Below are 23,973 nucleotides of genomic sequence, written 5' to 3'. Positions count from 1 at the left end.
ACAACCCTCTGACTACAGGTTACGTCCAGCCAATAAGAGGCTGCGCCTGTGGAGAGGCTTTGGCGTCCTGCCTAGAACGGACCTATGCGCTGAGAAATACAGGCTCCGCCTATGATTGGCTGGAGCGCAGGCCGGGCCGGCCCACCGGATGTTGCGAAGGCTTCGGCAGGACCTGCTCGCCCCGGAGGCGGGTTTTGGTATAATGTTCCTATTGGTCAGGGGTCGGAAAGAGGCCTCATTTGATTGGCCAAACATTCGTGCAAGATGATGGAGGGCTTCCCCGGTCTGTTCGTTCCTACAGATCCGCCACCATCACTTCCCTCGGCACCGGGAGTTCCGGCGGTTGTCTCTGGGGGTACAGTTGGGTTCGGGGCAGGTAAACCTCATCCGGTGTCTGGAGCGCCCAACTCATCCGTCCCCGGCCCTCCCCTGCCGCCGCCGCCGTCACTGTCCACAGTTCCTGCTGGGGAAGATGGAGCCCGGCGGTCGTCTGGTCCCTTCTATCTGCTTAGAGAGATGCCAGGTGGGTACTGCCCCTGCTGTGTGCCCGGTGACCAGCTGTCAGCTCCTGGGTCCTAGTGGCACTGATGTCATCCGTCACACTGCTGAACTGGGAAATGGCACAGAATGGGCAGGGGTCACTGACCTGTTGGTGACCTCCGTGTTTGGTATGGTTGTCTCCAGGGTGGCAGGGGGCTTCCTTGGCAACTGTCATATTGGGGCATCCCAGGTGTTGGTGTGTCCAAGGTGGTTGGAAGTTGCTAGTTGGTTTATCCCTGATCCATTGGTGTTCTGGGGTCTAGCGGTGCCCCCATGGTGGGTGTCGGGCCTTCCCTGGCATACTGCTGCCCCCAGTGGGTCCGATCTGAACTGGCTTCTTACACGTTGTGGCCCTTGTCTCTTTCCAGGGCTCTCCGACCTCACCGGCAGCGTTAATCTTATTCTACATTATAATCTGGAACATTCATTTGGGAAATTCTGTGGCAAGAAAGTCAAAGAGAAACTCAGCAACTTCCTTCCGGACCTCCCAGGTAAGAGGTGAAGACGGCCAAATAAATGTGGTAGAGGGGGGAACCCCGCTCAGACCCCCTCTATTAGCCAGGGAGGAGAATCTCGGCCAGTAGTGGTCCCTCCATGGATTACACGGGGGGCCCCTGACTCGCTACCATCAGAGGAAGGTGTCTTCTTACATTTTTCTGCCATTCCTACCAAAGGGTTTTCTGCTTTTCTTTGATGCGACCTGCTCTTGCATAGGGACTTCTGAGGCTGATCCTATTTATAATGGAATTCACCCAAAAGTGATCTCCTTCCGTATTCTAGAGACATGTTGGGCGTACCAGGCATGCCTTCTGTATAATGGTCTGCACTGGGCCAGATATTAGGTGTCCTGTACTCTCCCCCCCTCCCTTCTCTCATTGATAGAGAGAGCAGCAGGGAGGAGGTTGTACCGAGGGGTGGGAGAGAACAGATTACACTGCCTGTGCTGTGAGGACAAGAGAGCATGTCCACAGAGACAGCGCTCAACCTGACAAGACCACCCACTGGACTCCTAAGCCCGGAACGAGCTGGGATCAATACAATTTAGGGCTTATTCAGACGACCGTATGAATCCATCCATTCTGCAATTTTGTGGAACTGGTGCGGACCCATCAATTTCAACGGGGCCGCAAAAGATACAGACAGCACACCGTGTGTTGTCTGCATCCATCCATCTGTTCCGTGCCTCTGCAAAAAAGATAGAACGTGTCCTATTCTTATCCCCAAATCACAGACAAGAGTAGGCATTTCTATCATAGGTGCGGTCCGCAAAGTGCGGAATATACATGGCCAGCATCCGCGTTTTGCGGAGGGACCGCAAAACGCTTACCGACGTCTGAATGAGCCCTGATACTGAATCTTTTCCTACAAAAATATCAATCTCTTCCTACTCTATGCCATGCTGTCCACAGATAGGACTGTGTGTGCAAGGTGATGAGTTCATTTTAAATGCTAAAATATTACCCGCCTGCAGCCACCACTAGAGGGCGCTTACAGACGCATTGCCTTCAATGATTTGGACCTGTCGCCTCTTCTGACCCAGGGCTTTTTTTAGGAACTACTTGCATAGCTCGAAATAATACTTCTGAAGCATCTACGAATGTTGTGCCATTCTTCTATTATTCCTAATATAAGTTTAGGAATGAATTGCTAGGAGGTTATATTATAGGTCCAGCTGGGTTGTTGCCAGTTGGGAATGTGTCCCTGCATCCTCTGACTCTGGCAGCACTGGTTGGATAGTGTCAGACTATGGGGGGACATCCTCCAACTGGTAACACCCAGTTGGACCTTTATTGCAAACTGCTGAAAATTCATTCATAACCTTCTAGTAGGAATAGTAGAAGAGTGGGACAACATAGATGCTAGGGCTGCGCATCTTCACTCGTCTCACAATTCGATGCGATTACGATTATCAAGTCCACGATTCGATTCGATTCGGCGATGCATCACGATGCATCAAGATTATTACCCAAGTCCTGTAACAGCCGTGCGGAGGCGTGCGGAATCGGATCCGTGCGGATCCGTCCAGACTTACAATGTAAGTCAATGGGGACGGATCCGTTTGAAGATGCCACAATGTGGCTCAATCTTCAAGCGGATCCGTCCCCCATTGACTTTACATTGAAAGTCTGGACGGATCCGTCCGAGGCTATTTTCACACTTTTTTTTTGCCATTTTAATGCAGACGGATCCGTTCTGAACGGAGCCTCCGTCTGCATTATTATGCGCGGATCCGTTCAGAACGGATCCGCCCGAACGCTAGTGTGAAAGTAGCCTTAGTCTGATACACGTGTGAAGTGAACTGTGAAGGGGCTCTGATGGTGCAGGATCAGTAACTGTCAGTAAATCTGACACTCCAGCAGTTTCAGATCTCCTGAATAGTGTGAGATAAATGACTGTAGACATTCCCAGACTGGCCACTAGGGGCCGCTGTTTGACCGCCTTTCATAGACCCGGAACCTAAAGTTCCGTCCACTGTAGACGGAGGGGAAGAATAAGAGAGACACAACCGAAAAAGATAAAGAAGAAACATGGCGCGGGCGGCAATTCGGCAAAGGTATGAGAAGCGGCAATATGATCTGTGTAGGTGGCAGGCGGTAGGTGTATGTATATGCTGTGTAGTGTGTAGGTGGCAGCACTGGCAGGCGCTTTGGAGGTACTAGATATTACATACTCATAGGTGACAAAACTCACCTCGCCGCCAGCCACCGCACGTCCACTCTGCCGCCGGCTTCTGAGTGTCTGACTGGGAGCAGTGGGAGCCGGAGATGCGCGGAAAGCCGGAAACCACGCCTCCGGCTCCTCCTCACTCAGACCTGGCTCACTCAATGTTGTGGCCACCCCCTCTGACACGTCGGCGGGAGGCGGGAAAGAAGGCGCCCAAAAACTTTTTTCGACTCGGCTGCACGGCGGACGCGACGCTGACGTCATCAACATGCATCGATTATTTAAAGCAACCGCATCGATGCAGAATCGCCGGGGGTCGAATCGCGATGCATCGCTGCATCGATTATATTTGACAGCCCTAATAGATGCTCCAGAATTGTTATTCTGATGAATGCAAGTAGATACTAAACAGACTTGTCCGGAGAGGTGACAGGTCCTTTCGCTGTAGGCAGACAGAATTTAACCCTATGTGCTCCTGTTCTTTTAGCAGGAAGTTGGCCTGTTCTATGCACCACAGCTGTCAGACCACTTCTGTAACCCTTGACTGCACAAAACGCTCTGTGTACAGGGGGTAGCTGGGGACGATTCTGCCCCCCTTCTTCTGGGTCCTAGGAGGACAATTGCGCATTGCTGGTAGGGATAATAGTGGGCTCAGAAAATGACCTGTGCTTTGTGATGTCTAATGCTGTAAGTAATTTTGGGACTTTGAATTTCTCACCCCCTGTGTAGGTATGATCGATACCCCTGGCTCTCAGGATAATAGCAGTCTACGATCGTTAATAGAAAAGCCACCCATCTGTGGGAATTCTTTCACTCCTCTGACTGGTGCACTACTAACTGGATTCAGACTACACGCAGGCCCGGTGAGCTATGCCCTTCATAGAGGAAGTGTGTGTGCTGACCAAGATGCCAGCTGTAAGACTTTTCCTGTCACATGCCATTGAGATGCCCATAGTCTACAGCAATGATTCCCAAACCAACTGGTGACCCCACTGGAGGAGTCTCCATATAGAATACATGGCACAAGACCATGTCAGTCATGTTGTCCAATGAGATCACCTCTGTTGGGCGTGATTGGCCACATACATGTCATCCGTATGGACAACCTGTCCACCCTGATCCAAAAAGAGTCCAAATTTATTATGGACATATGTCTTGCTGCTTTGTATAGGCCACACTCCCCAAAACGCTGTCCAGTCTAATGCCTGACCCCTCCAGCCATCCCTAAAATGTTCAGGTTACATAAAATTACCCCCTTTCCACAGGTTAGTGGATAACTATTAGATCGATAGGGGTTCTACCGCTGGGACCCCCACCGTTCACAAGAACAGGGACCCTGAACACCCTGCAGCCCCCTGAAATGAACACAGCGGCCGGTCAGGGATTTCTATGAAAGTTCTCGAGATAGCCGAGCACTGTACTTAACTATCTCTGACACTCCCATAGAAATGAATCGAGCTGGCAGTGCTCCAGAGACCTTGCCACTGAACCCACTTTGGGAACCTCTGGTGTGTAGCAGTGTCCTACACGTAGGTCTGAGGCTTCTATCATGCTCTGCCCTGCCCCATGTATACGTAGTACACCACCTTCCAGGTGTCTGAAGTTCTCACATCTCGCTTCTCCAGCTTCCAGAACACTGTCGTCTGATGCACATACAGCCTCCAAAGAAAAAGAATAAGAAGCACAAGCAAAGCAGAACACAGGAGCCGGCTCCTCCAGGTCCGTATAATGTAGTACAATGAGTGTGTGTGTGTGTGTGTGTGTGTGTGTGTGTGTGTCTCCTCATCTCACTGTTCCCATATCTGCTGCAGAAACCCCTTCAGACTCCGATCACAGGAAAAAGAAGAAGAAACAAAGAGAAGATGATCCAGAAAGGAGGAGGAAGAAGAAAGACAAGAAGAAGAAAAAGGTAGGAGGGACGTGGTTGGGCAGAGCAGTCAGATCATAACTTGGGGGAGACATTTGTAATCTGGGGGTCCAGGCCACATCGCATACATCTGTCAGGTCACTAGTTAAACATTACTGTCCTGGGGTGGGGCCTGACAGAGCATGGTGTAAGACGTGCGTCCCGGAGCTCTTGCTAGGATCCTGACATCTAGCCTGTCCACAGCAAACCACGGCTGTCCATCTTACCCCCAAGGGAACATCTAGCTCCACAGAGGTGCACTTCTTAATCAGAGGCCAGCAGAATGCTGAGAAAGGGCAAAACTCAGATGAAACCGGAGCAGGAGGCACGGATCCAATATGGCGCGACGAGTAGGAGAGCATGCCAGGAGATAGCAGCACGCCTGGAGAAGTATGCACATAAACCTCAAAAGGCTTGAAGGAGAAGTGGGGAGATTCGGAGAGGGCTCAATCTGCGTCCGAAGGGAAGGAGAGCTCATCAGAAGATCGGCAGACAGTGCAGGGGTCCCAGCTATCCTGTAAGCACAAGGTCATGAGGAGGAGACAGCAGAACCCAATTTGAAAGATGTAATGGCTGCCATAGCAAGCTGCAATAACACCCTTAAAAGTCTGAATATACAATTTGGTAGCCTTTAAAGAGGACCTTTCTATCATACGTCATGATCTGCACAAAGTGGCAGAACGCACTACTCAGGTAGAGCGAAGGGTGTCAGAAATGGAAGATGGAGTCAAACCACTCCAAAAAGCAGCCAAAGTAACAGCCAAAGATATCGCTGCATTATATGCTAAAACAGATGACCTTGAAAACCGGTCACGCCGGAATAATATCAGGCTTGTTGGGGTGCCAGAAAAAGCGGAGGGCGTGAATGCTACCGTATTTATAGAAAAGTGGATTGCTGAAAAGTTCAAAGACAAAGGCCTATCGTCCTTATATGCGGTGGCGAGAGCACATCGCGCCCCTACAAGACCGTTGCCTTCTGGACGCCCACCTCGCCCAATCCTAGCTACTATAAAGATAGAGACACCATACTACAGCGATCCAGGGACCTCTTGGAGCTCACGATAAACGGCATACAGGTCTCCATATTCCCGGATTACTCATCTGAAGTACAGAAGAAAAGAGCTCGCTTCGTGGAAATAAAAAGACGACTCAGTGGATTACAAATACAATACTCCATGATGTTTCCAGCCAAGCTGAGGGTAGTCGCCTTAGGATCTGCGCTGTTTATCGAAGACCTGGATGCTGCACTACAGTGGCTAGACAAGAATGAACGGCAGCTCAGAAATCACAACTTGGACACCTGAAATATCCACTGAGTGAGTAAACTCAGTATAATACCGTCGTTGAGATTAAAGTTCCTACTGTGAACTTAAGAGGGACTTCCCAGTCACGTTGATGGGACGTCCCATTGCAGGAGCGTGAGTAGTGCCGTTATATACGTACCGATGCAAGTTTTTAACGCACCTATGTACGGGACTGAAGTTCGCTGTAGAGATTGTGGGCTAGGTTTTTATGGTTAGCCTATGTTATAAAAGTAATTTTGGAAAATCTGAATACATTTTGTTTTCACTGAGGGGGGGGGGGGGGTGCATTCTGGTATGCTTATATGGAAGAAAAGGCTGTTTTGGGATGGGAAAACGTGGACATCTGGTAACCATTTATGTAAGCGAAAAGAATGTAATGGCGTCTATGACTAAAGTGATTAGTGGGAATGGCGGAGGCTAACAAAAGACATGGCATAGTTAGATATTTATCGAGATGCCAGCCCGCCATCTGCTGCCTACAGGAAACACATATGACCAAATCAAAAGTGCAATTGCTCCAAAAATCTTGGGTTGGCTACTCTGTGCACTCGGTCTTCTCCGCATATTCCAGGGGAGTGAGTGTACGTATTAATAAGAATATACGCTTTGAATGTATACGGGAATTTGTGGATGTAGAGGGGAGGTTCATATGTGTCCACTGTGCGATTAATGGAATGGAGATGGTATATTCCCCCGTCGTACACCTCAGTGCCGCTGAGAATGATGCTGGAGTTTATGGCGGAATATCCTGACATTCCAGGCTTTAGAGTTGGGGATTTTAATAATGTAATTAACGAAGAACTAGACAAGTGCGGAGTGTCAACTGGAATGGAAACTCGCTCTGGTAGATTACTGAGGGAGGTGGGCCTAACAGATAAAGTACAGACCAAAAGTTTGGACACACCTTCTCATTCAAAGAGTTTTCTTTATCTTCATGACTACGAAAATTGTAGATTCACACTGAAGGCATCAAAACTATGAATTAACACATGTGGAATTATATACATAACAAAAAAGTGTGAAACAACTGAAAATGTCATATTCTAGGTTCTTCAACGTAGCCACCTTTTGCTTTGATTACTGCTTTGTACACTCTTGGCATTCTCTTGATGAGCTTCAAGAGGTAGTCACCTGAAATGGTCTTCCAACAGTCTTGAAGGAGTTCCCAGAGATGCTTAGCACTTGTTGGCCCTTTTGCCTTCACTCTGCGGTCCAGCTCACCCCAAACCATCTCGATTGGGTTCAGGTCCGGTGACTGTGGAGGCCAGGTCATCTAGTGCAGCACCCCATCACTCTCCTTCATGGTCAAATAGCCCTTACACAGCCTGGAGGTGTGTTTGGGGTCATTGTCCTGTTGAAAAATAAATGATGGTCCAACTAAACGCAAACCGGATAGAATAGCATGCCGCTGCAAGATGCTGTAGTAGCCATGCTGGTTCAGTATGCCTTCAATTTTGAATAAATCCCAGCGAAGCACCATCACACCTCCTCCTCCATGCTTCACGGTGGGAATCAGGCATGTGGAGTCCATCCGTTCACCTTTTCTGCATCGCACAAAGACATGGTGGTTGGAACCAAAGATCTCAAATTTGGACTCATCAGACCAAAGCACAGATTTCCACTGGTCTAATGTCCATTTCTTGTGTTCTTTAGCCCAAACAAGTCTCTTCTGTTTGTTGCCTGTCCTTAGCAGTGGTTTCCTAGCAGATATTCTACCATGAAGGCCTGATTCACACAGTCTCCTCTTAAGTTGTTCTAGAGATGTGTCTGCTGCTAGAACTCTGTGTGGCATTGACCTGGTCTCTAATCTGAGCTGCTGTTAACCTGCGATTTCTGAGGCTGGTGACTCGGATGAACTTATCCTCCGCAGCAGAGGTGACTCTTGGTCTTCCTTTCCTGGGGCGGTCCGCATGTGAGCCAGTTTCTTTGTAGCGCTTGATGGTTTTTGTGACTGCACTTGGGGACACTTTTTTCCCAATTTTTTGGACTGAGTGACCTTAATTTCTTAAAGTAATGATGGCCACTCGTTTTTCTTTACTTAGCTGCTTTTTTTTTTCTTGCCATAATACAAATTCTAACAGTCTATTCAGTAGGACTATCAGCTGTGTATCCACCTGACTTCTCCACAATGCAACGGATGGTCCCAACCCCATTTATAAGGCAAGAAATCCCACTTATTAAACCTGACAGAGCACACCTGTGAAGTGAAAAACATTTCAGGTGACTACCTCTTGAAGCTCATCAAGAGAATGCCAAGAGTGTGCACAGCAGTAATCAAAGCAAGAGGTGGCTACTTTGAAGAACCTAGAATATGACATATTTTCAGTTGTTTCACACTTTTTTGTTATGTATATAATTCCACATGTGTTAATTCATAGTTTTGATGCCTTCAGTGTGAATCTACAATTTTCATAGTCATGAAAATAAAGAAAACTCTTTGAATGAGAAGGTGTGTCCAAACTTTTGGTCTGTACTGTATATGGAGGGAAATGAACCCTCTTGCTGCTCTTCCACGTATGTCTCTTTCTAGAATTGATATGGGGCTGGCAAACATGCATATGTACCCATATGAATCTACAGGTTCCGTCTGACAATATGGGGGATAGGGCAGTTTTCTCTTTAGACGCAGCCAAGGCCTTTGACAGTGTGGAATGGCAGTATCTGTGATGTACGCTTCAATATATGGGGTTCGGGCAAAGATTCATATCTTGGGTCAAAGTACTCTATTCTAGTCCCAAAGCAAGAATTGGGGCAAACAGGGGTATGTCTATGGGATTCAATTGCAGCATGGTACAAGACAGGGATGCCCTTTGTCGCCGGTGCTGTTTGCACTGGCGATAGAACCATTGGCTGCTGCAGTGCGTAAGTCTCCTGCGATACGGGGATACGGCAGTACGAAATAAAGTGGCGATGTATGCAGATGACACACTGCAGTTCTTAGGAGGTACATCCACGTCTCTGCTGGCTGCAATGTCTCTCATTGACAGGTTTGTCCAACTATCAGGCTTAACAATTGATTGGCAGAAGTCTGCACTAATGCTTTATAGATGGTCAGCCAAGATCGCAGGTGGTACTAGATAAAAATATGCCAGGTGTAGAAGAGTTCAAATATCTGGGTATTAAAATATCCCCTAGAATTAAAGATTTTGAGGAATTAAATCTTACCCCCCTGTTAACGAACTTTCGTAATAAAGGAAAGGCTTGGTGCAAATGATATCTATCAGTAGTGGGTAGAATGAACCTACTCAAGATGGTTTTGATGCCGCAGCTTTTGTACATTCTACACAGTGCCTCGGTTTGGCTGCCAATGGACAGGTTCAAAAGGATTGACTCGATATTTAGAGACATAATATGGCGTAGGGGACAGGCTAGAATAAAGCTCGAGACACTACAATACTATAAAACGGAGGGAGGCCTAGCAGTTACTAATCCCTGGGTGTTCTACCTTGCAGCTCAAGGCTAACACTTCAAAGGATGGCTAGAATTAGAAACCTCTGCTATATAGAAAACCACCTGAAAGGTAGAGACCTAATGATGCTACTGGAGGGACTGGAAGCGAAAACGGTGCCATCAGAAATTCCTATAAGACTCGCAATGTATTCAGTGTGGCAAAAGATTAAACAGTTGAGAGGAATTACGGAATATATGGCAAAATCCAGTATTATCTGAATTTAAATCATTGTCAGGATTTGATGAGTGGAAGGACACAGGGGTGATCAGAATGGGTCACCTCCTGGAGGGTGGAGTGTTCAGATCCTTCACCAGTATTCAAGAAATATATGGCACCCCTCACAGGCGCTTTTATCAATATCTGCATATAATACGATGATTAAGAATAGTAGCGTAATGGCACAAAGAGACGCAACATTGCATCTGATTGTTTCAGGAGGGGAAAGAAGGGGGATGATATCTCTAATATATCAATTGCTACTAGATAAATACCTAGGACACCAAAAAAGGGAAAAAGTAAAAGATAGTACTGTGGTGGGTATGGGACACACAGGAGGAAAAACGGCACCACTAGTATATAAACATGTACAAATCAATATCAATGTAGAGATCCAGACTAATAGAATCGTATAAATATAACATGGTGTATACGTAACATAGACAGAATATCCAAAGCTTCAAGACAAAGTCACAGCTAATAAAACAAGATGGAGATCCAAAAAACAGTACAGAGAAATGTAAAGTGCAAAGTGCAGAAATACCAAGTACAGGGATCGCAATACTGAAGCATCCACAATGGAGCTATGACATGAATACCTGAGTGGTGAACCGGATAATCCGAACGAACGTTTCGCGTAAAGCTTCTTCAGGGGGAGGGTGTGTGGCCACTTCAAGGCCACATGTCCCCAGCGCCCGAGGGACCCGTCCCAGTCATAGTCTCGGAAACCGTCCACTGTGTTGTGTGGTGGGAGGTCCCTTGACAATGTTCAACCGGTCACCGTGGGCCAGGCCATGGGACTTGGAGACACCGACACTGAGATGACACTGGTACGGCCTGAACTGGTGACGCTCCATGATTTACGGCCCGGGAGATCTTTTACTGTCTCCGCGATTGGAGGAGTAGAACCGGCGCTGCCCGTCACCAGGGTCTATTTGGACTGGGGCGCCAGTTGAGGAGTAAGGGAGTTGGGGTATCGCCAAATATCCCCGCCAGTGTTTTGCTGGGGACCGACCTGGGGCGTCTTGTGTCGAAGTACGTGGCCGCTGACACCCCGAGGTCCGATTCCCCAGAATGTGATTTAATGTCCACCCCTGATGATTACTGTGAATGTTCATAACATGCCTGTTGATGGGGATGTGGGGGTGGGGGATGTAATGTGTACCTCTTCCCTCAGTGGGGAGGGGGCTCATTCCTGCCAGCTGTGCTGAGGCCCCAGGGTGTGGCCAGCAAGCCTGCTGGAACCTGTTGTCCTCAGGTGTGGTGACTGGAGGGACAAGCAGGGGGCAGACAGTTGTGGGGGAGGAGGATGCAAATGAGGTCAGGGCTGTCCCAGGAGAAATAGGGCTGCCAGGTAAAGCCTGAGTGCAGGGTTCCTCTGCCACTGGGATGTCAGAGTGCCAGGTTATTCCGTCTGGACTGGCGACTTGGTCGGAAGCCAAGGGGAAGCGGCCATAGCTGCTGTCACGTGCATGGGAGTGCTGGGGCCCTAGTGGCTGCCGAGTCAGATGGAGGCCAGGCATGTGCCCTCCCTGTCTGCAACCTCCCAGAAGAGGGGGAGGAGAAAACCGTCCTGGACATGCTCTCCCAGGTGACGGGTGGGTCCATCGAGGCTGTAGAGGTGGGCCAATAGTTCTTGAAGGACCAATGGTCCCAGCTGTTGGCCACACTTCACCCTTTCTGGGAGTTGTTCAGCAACAAGCCCTGAAGGACCAAGTTGGACGTCCATCACATGGACACCAGGGATCACCCCCCCCAATCTGTGTTTCCTTGGAGGTGCAGCAGCACATGCGCCAGGAGATTGACGAGATGCTGAAGCTGGGGGTCATCCAGGCATCCAACAGCGCTTGGGCCTCGCCTGTGGTCCTTGTCCCAAAGAAGGATCAGACCACCCGGTTCTGCGTGGACTACAGGGGACTCAACACTGTCTCTGTCACCGATGCGTACCTAATGCCACTCATCAATGACCTGCTCAATCAGTTGGCTGGGGCCCAGTACCTGACCATCGTGGATCTGAGCCGGGGGTACTGGCAGATTCCCCTGACCCGTGAGGCGCGGGAACGCTCTGCCTTTATCACCCCCTTTGGATTGTACGAATCCACGGTGATGCCGTTCGGCATGAAGAATGCCCCTGCCACTTTTCAGCGGATGGTCAACACGCTGCTTAAGAGAACGCGGCCGCTTATCTGGATAACATTGCCATCTTCAGTCCTACGTGGGAGGATCACCTACAGCACCTGACGCAGGTGCTGGGGCGGATCCACCAGGCAGGCTTGACCATAAAGCCGGAGAAGTGCCAGCTGGGCATGAGCGAGGTCCACTACCTGGGGATCCAGGTAGGCGGGGAAACGCTGATGCCAGAGCCCGGGAAAGTATCGCATCCTGGCTCACCCCCAGGACCAAGAAATAGGTGATGTCCTTCCTGGGCACCTCCGGGTACTATAGGAGGTTCATCCCCCACTATAGTAGCCTGGTGAAGCCCTTGACGGACCTCACCAAGAAGAATCTGCCCTCCGCAGTCAATTGGACAAACAACTGTGAGACAGCCTTCCGGGTGCTGAAGCTCCTGCCGAGGGAGGTGGCGTACTCCACAATGGAGAAGGAGTGCCTGGCCATTGTTTGGGCACCGCAACGGTTGCAGCCGTTTATACGGGCGCCGCTTCACTCTGGAGACCGACCACAACCCCCTCAGCTGGTTAAACACCGTATCCGGGACGAATGGGAGGCTGCTACGCTGGAGCCTAGCTCTCCAGCTGTATCACTTGACCATTCGCAACAAGAAGGGCCGTGACCACGGGAACACCGACGGGCTACCCCAGCAAGGAGAGGGTGCGGATGGGCGCACGGGAGAACACAGGACGGTGCTGCCCCCTAGCGCCCTCTAAAGGGGGGAGGTGTGAGGAATATGGATTATCATTTATTTTCAGCCCTGATTGTCATTTGTTTCACCTTTTGGCATGTACACAGTCAGTGTGCATGCAAAATATGTTCCCACCCTCCAGCCATTTGCTGTCAGCTAGCAAGGGAGGAAGCCCCAGGAGTCCAGACTTCAAGGAGGCCCCAGGTGGATAAAGTCGCACCTCAACCAGCCAGGTTGGAGGCAAGCTAATCCTGCAGGAAAACCCCCAGCAGGAGGTCCCAGCCCTTTCCCAGACATGTTGGCACCTACATTTCATAAGGAATTATGAATCGTCCGTCTATCCCAGGCATAATTCGGTTATCTTTTTGTGATCTTTGGGCAAAGACAAGCATCCACGTACTGGCTTGATGCTGAGATGTCAGGGAAGGGAGATATACATATCTCCCCACAGAAACCAAATTAACGGTACCCTGTTTGGACTCTACTTGTAGCCAGAACCCAGGCGGATCCATTGGTCCCAGAATTATCTCCCTGTGACCTGCTGGCCTGGAGCTATCAACCCTAAAGGATTTTGTGGGTCAGTTGCTGCCAGCCTAGCATAGAGGAGGGTGGACCACTGCCAAAGGCGGGAGGGGAGGGACCGGCTACAGTTTAAAAGGCTTGTGCCATCAAGTGGGCGTTTCTTTTTCTGAAGGGGGCACATCGTGCCAATGTGTTTGGAGAGACCGGGAACCAACTGACCTCACTGCCCCCACGTGACTGCAGCAAAGGACTAATCCACCATTATAACTAGGGATGTGTTTTTTAACACAGAGTACGAGTACCGATACTTTTATTTAAGTACTCACCGATGCCAATTACCAATACCAATTATAACAATGAAGTAAATGCACATTAATTTTGTGACCGCTGACCAACCAAAGGTCCAAAAAACAGAACTATAACATTGTTTAAAGGGAACCTGTCACCGGGATTTTGTGTATAGAGCTGAGGACATGAGCTGCTAGATGGCCGTTAGCACATCCGCAATACCCAGTCCCCATAGCTCTGTGTGCTTTTATTGTGTAAAAAAACAAACAAAAAAAACTGTTTGATACATATGCAAATGAACCTGAGATGAGTCCTGTATGTGAGATGAGTCAGGGACAGGACTCATCTCAGGTTCATTTGCATATGTATCAAACAGTTTTTGTTTTTTTTTACACAATAAAAGCACACCGAGCTATGGGGACTGGATATTGCGGATGTGCTAGCGGCCATCTAGCAACCCATGTCCTCAGCTCTATACACAAAATCCCAGTTACAGGTTCCCTTTAAGTACAAGAGGCAGTGTAGAAACTATTTTTGTAATAGAAGTGGTTTTTTTTTTTTTTTTTTTTTTTTTTTTTTTTTTTTTAAGGAACAGAAGCATTTCTGCATGGTCAGCTAGAAGTCTTTCTGCCTTCGGTCAGAACTTGAGACACCGCGCTGAACAGTCTTTCACTTTCCACACTACTGCATGGGGCAGAAAGATACCTTTGTGCCATTACAGCCAAAGCTGGAAAACGTATTTTATTTAATGCCCAGTATTTAGGTGCACTATCTGAGCGTGGCACAGTGTTCTCCTCTAGGTATTGTAGCAGCTTTTGGAGTGATGCTCTCAGATGGAGAGGGATGCTCATCTGCTATTTCCTGAAAAACACAGTCCAGGCTGGTACTCTGCTTGGCATGGTGTGTTTTTTTTTTTTTTGACAGCTGGCTCTTCTTCAAGCGTGGCTGTGTTCCGAAGGCTTTAGAAGTTCAACAACAAACATTTATTTGACCTGCCTGGCACTGTCGGCATTGGAAAAGAATCAATCTTTATACCTAGAATAAAAAATAAATACAAATACATGAAATACATAATCCCCCCCCCCCCCCCCCAACATTTATGAGCATTTTAAAGCTTTATTTTTTTAAATAATGATTTAAATAACAAAAAGTTACTGCATTACCTTGGATCAATTAAAGCAGCAAGCAAAGTGCTCTTCATTGTTTCAATACCATGGGCATCATCCTCTTTTGATAGCAGTCGCAGCAGGAACCACATCTGATGCAAAAGCATCCGCAGAACTCGCTTGACGTGTCAGCATTTCAAAGGGAGCCAAGATGTGTAACACTTTCTCCATTAGATGCCAGTGGTTTGCAGTCAAAGTGGCAGGAAGCTGATGCTCAGACATATATACTCCTAGTGCCCGTCTCTGCTCATTCAATGACTGTAGCATGTAAAACGTGCTGTTCCAACGAGTCTTCACGTCTTGTTGAAGTCTTTTAATTGTTTGACCGAGCTGCTTTTGAATATCTTGTAAGCGAGAGTATGCCAGGTTTGAATGTTTGAAGTGGCCGACTATTTTGCGCAGGGTGGATAAAAATCAATGATTTTTATTTTTAATTTAAAAAATCGGATTTTTTTTAATATAAAATACTTTTTGAGGAAAATATATTACCGTCCAAAGGTTATTCTGTCATGAAATAAATATTCGTTTTTTAATTACCGTATTTTTCGCCGTATAAGACGCACTTTTTCTTCCCCCAAAATGGGGGAAAAATGCCCCTGCGTCTTATACGGCGAATGCAGTCAGTTTTACATCGCTGGCAGCGATGTAAAGCGAGCGAGGACTCGGGGAGGGACTGGGAGGAGGAGCTGGGGGCCGGCAATAGCGGCGGGGCGGTGCAGTCACTGTACTAAAGGCCCGCCCCGCCGCTCCGGTGTACTAATAAAATATGTCATATTCAATGAATGGTTATTAAATATGCCCCTTTATGCCTAATAGTACCTTAAATCCTAAGCGCATCCGTACAATGCAGGCCGGGCGGGCGGCAGCGTAACTCCCTGATGTCACGTGCCTGCGCCGCCTACTTTATGAATGAAGCAGGCGGCGCAGGCAAGTGACGTCAGTGAGTGACGCGCCGCGCCGGCTGCCCGGCCTGCCGGCATTGTACTGAAGCGCTTAGGATTTAAGGTACTTTTAGGAATAAAGAGGCATATTTAATAACTATTAATTGAATAAGAATTATTATATTAGTATACAGGAGCGGCGGGGGATCTGTGGATGGCACAGTTATGGGCTGGGAGGGTCTGTGGATGACACATGTATAACAGTGCCATCCACAGATCCCCCCCCCTGTAACAGTGCCAGCCACAGATCCCCCTGTAACAGTGAAAGCCACAGATCCCCCATAACAGTGTCTGTCATCCACAGTTCCCCCATAAGTGTCCATCATCTACAGATCCCCCCATAACAGTGTCCGTCATCCACAGATCCCCCCATAATAGTGTCCGTCATCCACAGATCCCCCCCCATAAGTGTCCGTCATCCACAGATCCCCAGTAATAGTGCCATCCACAGACCACCTAGTTCCAAACCCACAGCACACCTTTTGGTTAAAAATATTTTTTTTCTTATTTTCCTCCCCAAAAACCTAGGTGCGTCTTATACGCCGGTGCGTCTTATACAGCGAAAAATACGGTATGTAGAATAAGGCTGTATATGCTTAATTTTTTTGGGGTAAATAAATTCCATTAATCCATTCACAGTGTCATGCTCTAACAGAGGTTTTTGTAAGATTATTGGGCAGTTTCCCTGCCTACAAGATATAATCACGGATGCTTGGTTTACTTTTGCAGTTCTCAAAACTGAATTTGACTCAGCAGAGATCACGTGCCTCTTCTTCACAGCAAAAATGTTATAACATGAACAGAGTTGAGAAAAAGACCTTAATCCTAACTTCTACAAACCTATAATTGCAGAATCAACTAATCAAACTAATATGAAAAGTTTGTTAAATCTAAAAATCTTCATCTCCTTGCATATTATAAGTTATACCAGCAAGAATTAGTCTTTATGTAGAAAACTATGATTTAAATCAAGCCTTACTGACTCGTGATTTAAATCAAATCCACGCTGATTTTGCGCCCAATTCCCAGAGCATCAGCAATGCTGCGCGGTGCTAACAGACCCTCTGAGACAGCCAGCTGCAGTGTATGTGCCACACAGGAAATACTGCAAAGTCCAGCTTCATCCATGCCCTTTATCTTATTTTTGGCCCTGTCACGGACCACAACATGAACAGAACTTTTAGGAATTGCCCAAGTCTCAAGCATTTCCTGAAGGATGTTTGCTATTGCTTGACCAGTGTGAGAGCCTTGAAATGCCTTCGCATGGAGCATAACTTGTTTTAGAGAAAATTCATCATCTATCCACTGCGACACTGGACTCGCACGGCAGCTCCATATGGCATTCTTCTTCACCTGCAACATGCTGGTGACATGCTTTTTAACGGTGTCATGTATTTGTGGTAGGATTACATCAGTGACATAGTGGCGACTGGAAATGTACAGCACATTCCAATTTAATTTGGTCATAGGGGAGATTTATCAAACCTTGTACAAAGTAACAGCGGCGCAGTGGCTGATAGCAATGAGAAGAAATGAAAGCTGGAATTTGGTTGCTATGGACAACTGCTTTACTTTTCCTTTGTGCAAGGGTTAATAAATGGGCATATAACAGTGTTTCCCAACCAATGTGCCTCCAGCTGTTGCAAAGCTACAACTCCCAGCATGCCCGGACAGCCTTTGGCTTTGCAGGCATGCTGGGAGGTGTAGTTTTGCAACAGTTGGAGGCACACTGGTTGGGGATCACTATTATATGCCCATTCCCCCCCCCCCCCCCCCAACCTTATTTTATTATTCAGGGTTTGTCTGTTTTAACATGAAATGGAGAGAAATTAACTGAATTTCTCCTCCATTTTATGCACCATACCCACCTGGCCTGCTGTAATCCTTCCCATGTGGATGCACCAGAGTACTGGGAGGTAGTGGCTTTACCTTCCTCCCATTGCTAGGCAACCGCATGGGACTTGGGAGGCGCCGCACAGAAGTCCTGCCGATCAGCTGAGAGACACTGCCGTCCCCACGCTGATCAGCTGGGAGCAGTGCCGCCGCCGCCCGGAAGACAACATGGGACCCACCGCCACAGCCCCCATCGCTGATCATCTGGGACACGGGACCCACCGGTGCACGGCCATCAGGTATAGGCCGTGGTATCAGCGACACTTGCACGAGTACAAGTACTCGGGTTGGTTTCTCACCCTATATAATCCGGTTAGCGGACCGGGATTATATCAAACGAGAAGCTGGTGGCAGCTTTCCGGGGCTGAGGAGGCGCTGTTTTCACTGCGGCAGTGAAAAGGCCCTTTCAGCCTGTTGCCGCTCTGTGCCCGCAGGGACAGGAGGTGTCTGTGTAAACTGTACCAAGCTGACCTTACCTGCCCCTCTGGAGGGCGTAACGTCACGCTATTAGTAACACGTGACCATACCGCGTGTCGTGAGCTCGATGTAGGTGACGTCAAGCGGGCACGAGGCGTGGTATCCGTCATAGGAGATGTCCCAGCAAATTTGAGAAACTATTGGAATCTTGGCAGGCACAAATGTGCATGGGTGCTAACTCAGGTAGAAGAAGCGGCTGATGCTGTAGGGGGTAGTTAAGCGTTTAAGTAATAAGTATACGTGACAGTAACAACTAATATACAATAAGACTCATGTGGAATCTCAATTATTGTTGCAAATCCATTTTATTGTATAATGTATTCTGTACATTTGTTTTGTAGTCTCTTATGGAATCAATAAAACTTATCTGATTTAAAAAAAATAAATAAATAAATACACAAAAAAAACACATTATTACTGTCCTAGAGGGGTTGGGACTTTCTCATGGCCGTAGTCCTTTTGGTTTGCTTTCTCCTCTGGTTTCTTGTTAGTCTGTCCCCTCTCTTAGTTGCACTTGTCTTCTGTGTTGCAACAGTTTTCCCACAATACAAACGTATCTTATGCAAAGGATGGGGATAAGTACCTGATCGGTGGAGGTCCGAGTACTGAGACCACCACGATCGGTCCCTATATAAACGGAGTGGCAGGTTGAGGATATGTTGCTGCGTTCTGTGGGACTTCCAGAGGTAGCTGAGTCTCATAGAGCGTGAATGAGGAGGCAGCTGCATGGTCGACCTGCTGCTCCATTTGTATGGGGGACACCAGAGTCCTGTTCTCATGATTGACTGACAACGACCGTCACGACCTTTGGTGAGCTGGTGGATATGAGGCGCAAATCACAACCGGTTTTGACAAGTACGGGTTTATTGAGAGACCACGCGTTTCGGGGTGCGCATGACCCCTTTATCAGGTCTGGTGTGCTGCAGCTGGATGTTTTCTGTTCGTTTAATGCTCCCCGGTCACTTTTACTGACAATGTAGTACAATGCTTTGCCAGAGATGAATTAGATGTGGCTTTGCTATTATACTTGGTTAGGCAATGCTGTTGCGGTGGTGAGGCTGATGTAGCTGGGGTATTCTGACCCTACTGCATGTGGTGTGTGCTGTAAGGACACAGGCTCCCTGCTGTAAGGACACGCATGCTCAGTCACTCTCTCTTCTTCTGGATTCTGCACAAATGCTTCTACCCTGCTTGCTGCAACATACAGAGAAGCTGAGAAGACTGGCAGTTGCCAGAGGAGGAGGAGTCTGACTAGGAACTTATTGAGGACAGTATTTACAGCTGCCAGGGTGGGGAGGAGACTGACTGGTGGTATCGTGGAGCAGAGGTTGCAAGACATATTGTGTGCATGCAAGGGGCTTTGAGATTTGTGGACAGAAAACACAAATGGGTCATGTGACGCTGCCCGGTAGCCCACCCACAATAGCAAAGATTAGCCGTGGTGCTGAGGGGCACAAAGAAGGAAAAACATATGAATAGGCTGTTTCTTTTTATTTTTGGGGTGGTTGAAACCTTCAAAGTAAATTAAAACCACATTTAATAGTCTTTGAGGATTCTCTATAATCCCACTTTTGGCAGTTGTCCCCCATAATAGCGCCCCTGATGTGCTCCAGTAAATGGGGCTATCCTGTAGTTAGAAGGTGCGGCAGCTCCACTTAATGCCTTTATTCTGAGGGCCCTGGCACTTGGGATCAGGAAGTAATGGCACATCTTAGCACTATACTGTGATGTCTTCTAGGAGAAGAACTTTACCGCTATTTCCTTGAAGTTCTTGACTAACTGGACTTTTGTTTCCTTCCAGAATCGCCACAGCCCGGAGCACCCCGGAGCAGGAAGCTCACAGAGTGGATTACGCTGAGAATTCACCTTTCTTTGTACATACGGTCTTCTGTCACTTTTATAGAATGTGTTCTTTTTAATAAAGCTCCCCCTGTCCCCTTAACTCTTTGTGTACCTATTCGTTCTCCTCTGCAGTTTACAAACCTTCCTGCACATTCACGTTCTGTCTCTCTTCTGAGAACCTGCCCGAGGCAGACATGCTGATTTCAGTGGTGTCGTGTACAGTCCGATGTCCACCTGCCACTGATTGATAGCTTTCTCCCTATTATTGTGCAGGGTGAGGAAGCTGTCAATCAGTGGGAGGATCTTTGTTCACAATGCTTGTATTGTGCTGCGGCTAATAACTGCACCATACTCATGTGATCAGAAATTGCTTTCTTTGCATAATTTTAAATGTTTCTTCTTTCTGGAGGAGATTTAATATCTCATCAGTCAAACCAGAGAGACTCCTTCAAATAGAAGAGAGGCCCATCTGTTTTAGGGGGGGGGGGGGGGGGGGGTCTTACCTGTACAGAGCCGGGTACTGGTGGGCCGAATGAGATGCTTTTGATGCTGCTCTGGGTGCTCCTTCTCATTGAGGAGTTCCTTGTGGTGCACAGAGACTTATTTAGTATGCAAATGATGTTAATACATGCCAATGAGCCGCTAGGAGCAATGGGGGCATTGCCATTACACCTAGAGGCTCCGCTCTCTCTGCAACTACCGCACCCTCTGTACTTTGACAGGGCTAGGTGTGATCACATTCACACTGCCTGGCCCTGTCATTGATCTGTAAGAGGACACAGCCGTTGCAGACAGAGAAGAGCCTCTAGGTGTAACGTAATTTACATATATTAAAACATCATTTTTCTCAGTAATGCAGGAACATATGAACATGGGACCAACACAGATGCCTTCAGCTGCCAAGCACACATGTAACCGGTCAGCCATTTTCAGAAGTACAAATGTGCTGACTGATGCCCTTTGAGAATCCTGAAACTGCTGTGCCTTTTGGAGGAGTATATGGCTGACATGAGCTAATGTTCTTTCTTCTGGAAAATAGCTAATTTGCATACTTTTCCCATGGAGCATTGCCTGTATGTAAGTCTCCATATACATCACCTAGATCTCTTATGAGAACCACCACGCCCTGAACTTTTCTATGCAAAGAATAACATTTATTTGCCAACATTGGAACACCACTTTAATGTTAGTGCAGAAGGTTGTGCTACGAAACAGTGGGCACTCATTGTGTACAGTGACCCATTTTGGAGATGTCCTCACCCTAGAACTAGTGTGTCTAGAAACTGTGAACACTGCTACCCCTGAGCTCACACGGAAAAAGCTGTATACAAAGCTGTCACATTTTGTGTGGGCGGAGGCCTTCTCTGTATGGGTGGGGGGTGGGCTCACGGACTTTGAGTCCTGGTAGCTTCATATCATTGGAGGAATGATCTGACCATCAGCTTACAAGACTGAATAAGTAGATCCTACCAGCCTGATCACATTCTGCAAGCATTAGTTGATAGTCGGCTATCTTTTGCAAATACCTTTTTTTTAAATGTCCAACATGTATAGCCAACTTTTTTTTTATGAACAGACGTCTTTAAAGATGTTCACTTGACTTTTTGGCTTGGTCTGACCTGTGAGAGCCCCTCACATCAACACAATGGAGAAGCCACAGCACTTACTTTGTTCTTTCAGGTGAAATGCCTGTGTTAAAGGGGTTCAAAAACCCAGATATAGCAAAACACAACAGTAGTTTTCAATCATATATGGCACCATGGACCTTCTGATCTCTGTTTTCTGACATCAGCACCGAGATCATTGCTGAAGCCAAGTACAGAGTGGTTGGCAAGGGAAAACTGAATTGATGGCACAGGCATTAATGGGTATGTGCCAGTCTGTTGGTATTTGAAATAAGCCGAAGGGATTTTCTCATCCGCTAATGGATACGGATTGAGAAAGCTCCGGTGAGACCTGGGGTTTCTCCTCTGATGTGTATGAGGGCCTCTCTGCTCTCCTCTGGTGACAGATGTTGGGGGAGATAAGGATTGGGCAGTTCGACTTCAACATTCTTTTGTTCTGGGGAAATAAGCTACAGCGGCCTAATATCCCTTTCTCCAGTCGGGACACAGGCATGCCCACCTGAGCATGCATATGTACACTGAACAAAAATATAAATGCAAAACTTTCAGTTTTGCTCCCATTTTGCATGAGCTGAACTCAATGATCTGAAACATTTTCTATTTACACAAAAGACCCATTACTCAAATATTGTTCATAAATCTGTGTTAGTGAGCACTTCTCTGAGATAATCCATCCCACCTCACAGGTGTGGCATATCAATATGCTGATTAGACAGCATGAATATCGCACAGGTGTGTCTTAGACTGACCACAATAAAAGTCCACTCTGAAATGTGCGTTCTGTTCACGGATGAGTCCCAGCTTTCACTGTTTAGGACAGATGGCAGACGGCGTGTGTGGGTGAGCGGTTTGTTGATGTCAACGTTGTGGATCGAGTTGCCCTTGGTGGGGTTATGGTATGGGCAGGCGTATGTTATGGACAATGAACACAGGTGCATTTTACAAGATCCTGAGGCCCATTGTTGTGCAATTCATCCACGGCCATCACTTCATGTTGCAGCATGATAATGCACGGCCCTATATTGCAAGGATCTGTACTACAATTCCTGGAAGCTGAAAACATCCCAGTTCTTGCATGGCCAGCATACTCACTGGACATGTCACCCATTGAGCATGTTTGGGATGCTCTGGATCGGCGTATACGACAGCGTGTTTCAGTTCCTGCCAATATTCAGCAACTTCGCACAGCTATTGAAGAGGAGTGGACCAACATTCCACAGGCCACAATCAACAACCTGATCAACTCTATGCGACGGAGATGTGTTGCACTGCGTGAGGCAAATAGCGGCCACACCAGATACTGAATGGTTTTCTGCCCCCCCCCCCCTCACTAAGGCCTCTTGCACACGACCGTATGGCTATTTCAGTATTTTGCGGTCTGCAAAAAATACGGATGACGTCCATGTGCATTCCGTTTTTTGCGGAATGGAACAGCTGGCCCCTGATAGAACATGCCTTATTATTGTACGCATAACGGACAAGGATAGTACTGTTCTATCTATGAACGGAAATACGGAAACAGAAGGCATACAGAGTACCTTACTTTTTTTGCGGATCCATTGAGATGAATGGTTCCGTACACGGTCTGTATATGGAGCGCAAAAAAACGGAACGTAAACGGGGAAAAAAACGTTTGTGTGCAAGAGGCCCAACACAGATTTAGACAGATTTGTGAACAATATTTGAGAGCAATAGGTCTTTTGTGTATGTAGAAAATGTGTCAGATCTTTGAGTTCAGCTCATGCAAAATGGGAGCAAAACCGAAAGTGTTGTGTTTATATTTTTGTTCAGTGTATGAGGAATTCGGGTGAGGTAGCTGTTGGCCAAAACATAAGTGTCTTAGGACGCTCCAGCTGGTAATACATTTCAAGTGAATAGGGCGGCAGATGGCCAACCTGTGGCTCTCCAGCTGTTGTAATACTACAATTCCCACCATGTTCTGCTGTAGGCTGATAGTTGTAGACAGTCTGGGCATGCTGGGAGTTGTAGTTTTGCAACAGCTGGAGAGCCGCAGGTTGGCCATCCGTAGAATAGGCCTTGTAATACATTGGCAGGTCAGAGACAATCTTTGTTTGTTCTACTCTTAGGATTCAGCTACATGTTGACCTTGAAGACGGCTGTCATGCCCAAGAATCACAGTGCCATGGTAGAAATGAATGGGGTCACAGTGCACATTCACACATTTGCCGTGACCATGACATAAAAAATCCAGCCGTGTTGGACTGTTCTGGGGTCGAGGTTGTGACACTGCAACCCCTTCATTTCTATGCTGGCACTG

General features: G+C 47.6%; 1 protein-coding gene across 1 annotated transcript; it reads left to right on the top strand.

Moving 5' to 3' along the window:
- Positions 1-121: 121 nt before the first annotated feature.
- MED19 (mediator complex subunit 19) lies at positions 122-20,170 on the top strand. The gene is made up of 6 exons (XM_044297340.1): positions 122-523; positions 909-1,031; positions 3,934-4,067; positions 4,830-4,923; positions 5,016-5,113; positions 20,030-20,170. The coding sequence occupies exons 1-6, from the start codon at positions 265-267 to the stop codon at positions 20,084-20,086; spliced, it is 765 nt and encodes a 254-aa protein (XP_044153275.1). The 5' UTR covers positions 122-264; the 3' UTR covers positions 20,087-20,170.
- The last annotated feature ends 3,803 nt before the right edge of the window (positions 20,171-23,973 follow it).

The sequence above is a fragment of the Bufo gargarizans genome, chromosome 6, assembly GCF_014858855.1.
Source record: "Bufo gargarizans isolate SCDJY-AF-19 chromosome 6, ASM1485885v1, whole genome shotgun sequence".
Classification (NCBI taxonomy): Eukaryota; Metazoa; Chordata; class Amphibia; order Anura; family Bufonidae; genus Bufo; species Bufo gargarizans.
This window is presented reverse-complemented; position numbering and strand designations above follow the sequence as displayed.